At 38.4% G+C, this 7,786-nt stretch overlaps 2 protein-coding genes across 5 annotated transcripts in view; one reads left to right on the top strand and one right to left on the bottom strand.

The window, feature by feature from the left end:
- Positions 1 to 4,353, top strand: part of LOC105167204 (DNA replication ATP-dependent helicase/nuclease DNA2) — a 13,001-nt gene extending 8,648 nt beyond the window's left edge. The window contains exons 22-34 of one of the 4 annotated variants that reach the window (XM_011086830.2): positions 106 to 178; positions 274 to 378; positions 528 to 695; positions 870 to 939; positions 1,020 to 1,171; positions 2,109 to 2,186; positions 2,270 to 2,362; positions 2,451 to 2,588; positions 2,902 to 2,941; positions 3,015 to 3,088; positions 3,209 to 3,343; positions 3,799 to 3,918; positions 4,109 to 4,353. In XM_011086830.2, coding sequence (XP_011085132.1) covers positions 106 to 178; positions 274 to 378; positions 528 to 695; positions 870 to 939; positions 1,020 to 1,171; positions 2,109 to 2,186; positions 2,270 to 2,362; positions 2,451 to 2,588; positions 2,902 to 2,941; positions 3,015 to 3,088; positions 3,209 to 3,343; positions 3,799 to 3,918; positions 4,109 to 4,267 — 1,405 coding nt within the window. In that variant the 3' untranslated portion in view covers positions 4,268 to 4,353. Of the gene's footprint in view, positions 1 to 105; positions 179 to 273; positions 379 to 527; positions 696 to 869; positions 940 to 1,019; positions 1,172 to 2,108; positions 2,363 to 2,450; positions 2,589 to 2,774; positions 2,811 to 2,901; positions 2,942 to 3,014; positions 3,089 to 3,208; positions 3,344 to 3,798; positions 3,919 to 4,108 lie in introns of those variants that run through there. The other 3 variants (XM_020695318.1, XR_848241.2, XM_011086839.2) reach the window with 3 other exon arrangements.
- Positions 4,761 to 7,786, bottom strand: part of LOC105167194 (eukaryotic translation initiation factor 3 subunit B) — a 4,469-nt gene continuing 1,443 nt past the window's right edge. The window contains exons 4-11 of the mRNA XM_011086820.2: positions 7,401 to 7,529; positions 7,066 to 7,194; positions 6,905 to 6,988; positions 6,697 to 6,821; positions 6,349 to 6,547; positions 5,725 to 6,257; positions 5,448 to 5,556; positions 4,761 to 5,297 (exon numbers count right to left, since the gene is read on the bottom strand). Coding sequence (XP_011085122.1) covers positions 4,965 to 5,297; positions 5,448 to 5,556; positions 5,725 to 6,257; positions 6,349 to 6,547; positions 6,697 to 6,821; positions 6,905 to 6,988; positions 7,066 to 7,194; positions 7,401 to 7,529 — 1,641 coding nt within the window. The 3' untranslated portion in view covers positions 4,761 to 4,964. The remainder of the gene's footprint in view (positions 5,298 to 5,447; positions 5,557 to 5,724; positions 6,258 to 6,348; positions 6,548 to 6,696; positions 6,822 to 6,904; positions 6,989 to 7,065; positions 7,195 to 7,400; positions 7,530 to 7,786) is intronic.

Here is a 7,786-nt window from a genome sequence, read left to right as displayed (position 1 = left end):
ATCCCCCCCCCCCCCCCCCAAAAAAAAAAAAAAAGAAAAGAAAGGAAAAGCAAAAGGAAGAAGAACTGGAAAAAAAGATGTAATTGACCTCCCTACCTTTATCAGGTATAATCTTATTCAGCTGTTTCTGCAAAATGAATATAGTTCTCATTTGAGGAAGATGGTTGTTGATCTTGAGGTGAACTTTTCTAACTTTTAAATACACCCTCAGATGAGTTCTCTTTCATAATCACACAATAAGTATAATTTATTTAAATTTTGCATTGGTTGCAGATGCCTAGATTTGACAGCGGCTGCATATTTAGTCAAGATCCTGCTATTTCGTACATCTGGGCTGAAAAAAGTTTGAATGATGATCAGAGAAGAGCGATTCTAAAGGTCAGAATCTATTTCTAATTTGGGTTCTCTGCTGTCTAGCTCCATCCAAGAACAATTTTCCTCTTCCTTTGAGGAGATCTGAAGTTGCTACTCCATGAAAAAGAAACAAGAATCTTACTGGTTTTCTTGTTACTGACATAATTTTTCAGATACTAACCGCAAAGGACTATGCTCTTATTCTTGGAATGCCTGGGACGGGCAAAACATCCACCATGGTACATGCTGTGAAGGCATTATTGATGAGAGGTGCATCCATTTTGCTTACATCCTACACAAACTCAGCTGTTGACAATTTACTACTCAAACTGAAAACCCAGGTCATAATTTATCCTCACTTTACCTATTTTACCGTCATGGTTTTCCAATATACAGCATTCGCAATTCTTCACATTGAGAGTTCTGTTAGATAATAACTTTGTCCTTTGTTGCTTTTGTTTTTAGTTGCATCTTCTTTAGAGTTCTGTTGCATGACTATTTGAGAAATTCCACAGGGCATAGATTTTATAAGAATCGGCAGATATGAGGCTGTGCATGAGGATATTCAAGAAAATTGCTTATCAGGTTGGATGGTTTTATGTTAAGTTTTGTTTCACTAACTAGCTGAATAATTCTAATTTCATCTTCAAACTTGGTTGTGACAGTAACGGATATGGATAGCACGCAAGATATTAAGGAAAAGCTGGATAAGATCAATGTTGTTGCCGTAACTTGCTTGGGAATTACTAGTCCATTGCTTACTAATAAGAGATTTGACATATGCATCATGGATGAAGCAGGACAAATAACACTACCAGTAAGAAGTTTGCTGATCATTAATAAGTGTAGTGTGCTTGAATATTTGTTGCTTATTTTCTAATTTCTCTGAGAAGCATTTGTTGGAGCTCTAATTAGGTACATTAAATCCTTTTTGTTGACAGTTCTGTACTTAGTTTGATGAAAGTTAAACTTAAAAGAATAGGATTTCTGGAACCACATATCAATTGAAGAATATGACAGTTAGAGACGCTGGTGCTTGCTCTGCATGCTGAAAAGTTGACTGATGGAATAGCAAATCTGGAAGCGTCCAATTTGTCTAAAATGGAAGAAATTCGTATTCAACCGATTAGTCATAGTTTTAGTAATAGCTTAACACCCAATTACCTAGCTGTAAGATTCACTGTTTAGGAGTGATAAAATGATATAGGTTCTGTCTGACCATCCTGTTTTTAGTTTAGCCTTTGTCTCTCTTCTTTTTGCACAAAAGGTCAATTGTCTGATCTATATGTCTTTGAGAGTTTTCACGTATTTGATTGGTAAGGTTGTTAATAGTGGACATGTCCGAACTAAGTGATCGCTAAATAATGTGTCCTGTGGTTCAGAGAAGTCCATAATTGAGCATTAAAGCAAGATACTTCCTTTGTACTTCCAATTTGTTAGGCTGTCAAAATTTTATAAACTTCTGAGCTGATGAAAGATACGAAATCCTGAAGTCATTACACTTGGCACTAAACAAGTGCCAATTCTTAAATTTGTGGGGTTTTAACCACATATTTCCTTCCGGTTGTTGCAAATGCAAGTAACATCTTGTGGTAAACTACAAGACTTGTTTAGGGCATGATATAAATGCATTTCCTTTGCTATGTTTTAGTTCTAGCTCAATCTGTTGCTGCTACTATCATCTATAAGTTTATAGATATTGTGTTCATTTAATAAGATATATTGAACTTGGTGTTGTCGCATTTCTCAATCAGGTCTGTTTGGGACCATTAATGTTTGCATCAAAATTTGTTCTCGTCGGGGATCATTATCAATTACCTCCACTTGTCCAGGTGCATTTCTTTCTCTATAATGCTCCCACTTTCTGCTGAGAGATCTGGCCTACCTGATATCTGAATTGCAAATCTCATATTAGAGTCCAGAGGCTAAGGAGAATGGAATGAGTGCGAGCCTTTTTTGCAGGCTCTCAGAAGCACATCCACAGGCAATTGCAGCTCTACATTGCCAGGTACAGTGGTACCTGAATCCTCAGTAAGAATTGACATGCTTCTCTTTGCTTATTGAGAAACTCAAAACGCATTGTGGAAAATATGCAGTACCGAATGTGCGCAGCCATAATGGAACTCTCAAATGCTTTGATATATGGAAATAGGTTGCGCTGTGGTTCTACTGAAATAGAGAATGCAAAACTCAAGTACAGATCTTCAACATCTGCACCTGCATGGCTGATGGAGGTCTTGACAAAATATTCTCTTGTCAATGTATTAATAAATATAGATGAGGAGCATAGAACCTTGTCCTTGAACCACATGTCAAATTTTAAAGATCTTCAGTACTGCTTTATTGGGTTCTTACTATCGACTTATGTTACCTATGATTTTGTTTAAATTTCAATTATCACTCTGACAACCTCATTACAGGAACTGAGTCGCTACCTTTCCCATCCATCCTAAGCTGTATAATTTATCATCTAAAGTGTTTTTTTTTTTATATATATTTTTTCTAAATGGCATTATCAAATAACCTAAGGTGGTTTCTTTTAAGCAGGTTCTGAACCCAAACAAACCTGTGATATTTATCAACACAGGTGCGCATTCTCCTCTTTGTATTGGACGTAAAAGTTATTTGTGTTTGAATAATGTGCTACTGTGCTCTTGTAGATTTGTTGCCTGCATATGAGACTAATGATCGTAAAGCTTTAAACAATCCTATTGAGGCACATATTATTGCAGAGGTGAAGATGCCATTTCTTTCTCTTTTAACTAGACATGTTTAAAGCCTTCATAATTTTAAAACTTGTATCAGTATAAGTCTGAACCTAATCTGTTTTCTGTGTATTCCCTTTTCTTGATAGGTCACTAAAGCTCTGGTACTTAGAGGCATTGAAAGACAAGATGTTGGCATCATTACACCATATAATTCTCAGGCTAATCTTATCCGAGGAGCTGTCTCTGAACCTGTGGAGATACATACTATAGACAAATATCAGGTTATACTTGGCCTTATGCTATCAATTTGCCAACCTTCTCTTTCCCAATTGGTTTCTTAAAATAAATTAGTTTGCTGTTGGCATTTGCTTTGGTAGAAGAGTTTTATGCCAAACCTCCTGCTAAGTGCTAAAAATTTGCTTTGTTAACACCTGGATAACTGGATCATGGCTGTCATGATGTTGACTGTGCTTTATGCTCGGAGCATTGTGTGCTTGTATGACTTTGTACATCAGTGTCACTTGTTCTGTTTTGAGATCGCCTACAGCGACTGAATTCTGTATCGAGTGAAAAATCTCATTTGCTTCCTTTATCTAACTTAATATCTACAAAATCTGGGAAAATGTGAGTTACATGTGCTTGTTGAGCTAACAGAAAATGGCTTTAACTATGAATGAAGTGTCGGACATGGGAAATCGTAAAAGCTACATTTTTATTTTACCTATGTTTTCAACAGGGAAGGGATAAAGACTGCATATTAGTTTCCTTTGTGAGGTCAAGTGAAAATCCAAGGAATAACACATCTTCATTGCTCGGAGATTGGCACAGAATTAACGTTGCCCTCACACGCGCCAAGGTCAGTTGCTATCATGTTCTCTGAAGAATGCCATTGTCATGTGACTAGCTTTATCCATTTTGAATTGTGTAGAATTTCTGACAGAATAGGAAGTTACAGTTTGTTTTGTGATCATAGAAGTATGGAAGTTTCTTTATCAAACACGAGTAGATCCGTTACATGGTGATATTCCCCTCTTGATGTTTAACAGAAAAAGTTGATCATGGTGGGGTCTTGCGGAACTCTTTCAAGAGTGCCATTGCTGAAGCTTCTCATCGAGAAGGTAGAAGAGCTTTCTGGCATATTGGTTGTCTCCAAGAAAGATATCAATTACAAACTTGAGCTGAGGAGATGCTCCAACTTAAGATGAGCATTTTACTGCCCAATTTTTATGTAGTCGGTGTATCTTCCAATTTTGTAAAAACATTAATGTAGTAATAAATTCCCTTTTACTAATGCAGCTGCAACTTCATGTACCTAATAGGTCCAAGTATACAGAATTATAAGAAACATTAAATAAAAACAAAATTCAAATGGACATTAGGCAAATCATCCCAATACTCTTGTTGATAGGCGAAACAAATTAACAAACTTGTACCCAACTTACACAGGCTTATCAATGGCAGTTTTCTAGATCAGGACTGAGATCTAAAACCAAATCTAGCGCTCCTAACTGTTATATACATGCATGGCAATTGAGCGAACCAGAACCAAACAACGAAATTAGTAATAATAACTAAGGTTTTTTCTGTTGCGGGATATTGGCAATAATGCTACACTGGCAATTAATAAATTGTAATAATTGCGAATATCAGCAGTACTTAGGTGCTTCAACTGAATGCTAGAACATCCCAGGCAGTCGCTAAAACAAATTTCAATACTACGTAACTTGCAAAAAGCCGAAAACAAAATTCTGTGGTGAAAAAAAAGTACAATGTTTAATCTTGGTGACACCAAACAACACATTTAAAAAACTGGTCTAAGCCACAGAGGAAGTTCCTGACACTGGCCAGATGCGCACGCCCTTAACTATCGTAAGTGGTTTGAAGCAAGAAATTGTCTTCAACTTAGTCAAAGGAAATAACTTCTTCTGATACATCCAATAACTCTTCAATTTCGACTTCTTTGGCTTCATATTCCTCTTCGTCATCACTAGCTTCCCCATCACGCAGCTTCTGCCTCTCCAATTTCTCTTCTTCATGCAATCGCTTCCATTCACTGACCCACCTATCCCACTCTTCCTTCAACATCCTTCTCTTCTCACGATCCTGCTCGCTTAGCAGCAAAGAAACATCTTGATCCTCTGCTTCATACTTCTTGCTGTATTTCTTCAAGTTCTTAGCAATCTCTTCTTCCTTCTCAGGACTCAAGAAAGATGGGGGCCTTGGGCGCCACAAGAACTGCAATTAACCAGTCATAATATGACAATGAGAATGTATGCACATATCTTCAGTAACACATGCACTTGGCATCTCATTCATGGAGCAGAGGTGCATACAGAAATACCCAGCTGCACTAGTAATTAATTCATGAGAAAGGAAAGAACTTACTTGAAAAAAGTGATCCCTGGGTATTCTGTATAGAAGTTTGCCGTTAAAGGACCATACATTGAACCCATTTTCCATCTCATGAACCGATGTAACTGCTGTCACAACATACCTATGGAGAAAATATAAAGGTATAACGAAACAAGTTATAGAGCAAGTGCTATATTAGCAAATCAATTCATTTAAACAACTAATACTGAAAATAATCAAGTCTACCTGAAACAGGTTTAGTCCCCTCCATGTCATATGCTAAAGAAAAAATTCCAGTTAGAACTATTACCTTCCTGTAGGATCCCACTCAACATCTGTTGCCATGAAATGCTCAGCTTGTGCCATGGTCTCAAGCTCATCAACATTGTAGAACTCCAACTGTCCATTAAAACCTTTTAACCCAGCCAATATAATAAAGCGCCCAGCTGGTGACCAGTAAAGAGCATTTGCTTGCTTGCCCTTGAGAGTAGTGAGCTTTGAAACCCGGCCAATGTTGGTACCACTGCGCATCGAGTAGAAACTCACATCAGGCCTTGGGTTATCACCATGGATAACTGCAAACCTGTGGCCTTTTGGCTCCCAAGCAAATGCAATAATCTTGTCATTCTTATTTTCAAGCTCCAGAACCTCAATGGGAATGTCCCGTTCCTTGATCCTGAAAAGCTCAAAGCCAGTATATGTGCTCTTCTTGGTTTTTGTGTAGCGATCGACTTTAACAGCAAGATAATCCCCATTACTTTGCCAGTACATTTTACAATCACTAACACTAAAGAGGTTCTTTTGCCTCAACTCTTCTTTGCTCGGGATTTGCACAAGGCTCACCTAGTAATTAAAAACAGAAAATAAGATATGGAAAAACTATCACCACAGGGGGGGAACATGGAATATGTCAAAAGGAAGATTATGGGCCCACCCTTGCAGGCTGGTTTCCTCCACCCAGTTCAGGAACGAAGAGTGCAAGAATGGGATCAGTAGGTGACCAACTGAAGTCGACAACATTTTCAACCTTTATAGACTTCTTGTCGATAAGAGTAAAGGTTTCAGTTTCATAAACAGAGATGACATTTTTCCCTATTCTGGCAAAGTATTTGTCATCTTTTCCACCACCCCATCTGGAAATAGAACAACTTTAGTCCATTAGACAGCATGATAATACGATCCTAAGATGGAAAAGATTTCAATCTTTCCATAAGTGAGTGAGTGTATGTGAAAGAAAAGACCAGCAAGGGGAACTGGAACATCAAGTTCAATCCCAAATCACCTGAAAACAGGCCAAGAAACACCACTAACACCTCCAGTTCCTCCAGTGGCAAATTCATCTGCACTCCCTTTGAAGTCTCTCATAACTTTTCCAGTTCTCACATCGAAAATGTTTATCACTACCCTCTGTGAAGAAAATGCATTTCAGACACACCAACAAAAGTAGTAATGTAAAGCAACAATACAAAGGAAGAAAAAGGAACTTTTACATGGGTATCACGAGGATTGCTTGGCTCATGGCTGCTGTAAGTCACCAAAAATCTCTCACCAGGGGAAAAATCGATCAGTTTTACCTGCAAATCTAAACTATTAATGCTAAAGTCTTTAGCAGAAACAAAAGCTCTACAGAGCACTAGATGCAGCAAACAACCTGCGGATGAGCATATCGCATCAGGCGGTTAAAAGTGGTTGCACCACCCCAAACTGCAGCACCCTGTCTATGTACTGTGGCCAAGTAGGTCCCCAATGGCGACCACTGCACAAAACTCTCCGTCCAGTACTGCATCGAAAGGACATCTTACATGAATGGCAAGGGACTAAAAGATGAGTACCCAAAGCAAACATAAGGACTCATGAATTTTGTTATTAAATATTAATCCACATGGTGATAAATACTGTTGTCCTCTGATAATTTACCAATGAAGGCAAAACACTCATGCTTGCATGCAAGCAAGAAGGGAACATAAAGAAGTGAATTTCACTCACAGATCTTTTGTAAACAAGCTCAGGCTTTGACTGTCTTGCATCATTCCACAAGACCTCAGTGTCCGTGCCAGCACGAATCACAAACTGATCTCTGGCTTTCTCATCAGTAAGCCATTTTTGCAGATTCTCCTGTAAGAAATTGAGAACACTCAGATAAAAGATGAGAAAGAAATTGTTAAGAAAGATGAGATATGCTCTCCTTTTGCTTTTCCCTGGATTTCTTATAACCATGTATGCAGGGGTGTGTTATTGTCCGTGCACGCATGTGCCTGTGTGTGTGATAGAGGGGGGGGGATCACCAGCTAAGGCCCCTAAATGATCGCTCAGTGATAAAGGAGGTAGGGGTGCAGAGACAGCCAGGAGGTTTGCCTAGAAGCAGCCACCCT

Source organism: Sesamum indicum, linkage group LG1 (assembly GCF_000512975.1).
Source record: "Sesamum indicum cultivar Zhongzhi No. 13 linkage group LG1, S_indicum_v1.0, whole genome shotgun sequence".
NCBI classification, from domain to species: domain Eukaryota; kingdom Viridiplantae; phylum Streptophyta; class Magnoliopsida; order Lamiales; family Pedaliaceae; genus Sesamum; species Sesamum indicum.
This window is presented reverse-complemented; position numbering and strand designations above follow the sequence as displayed.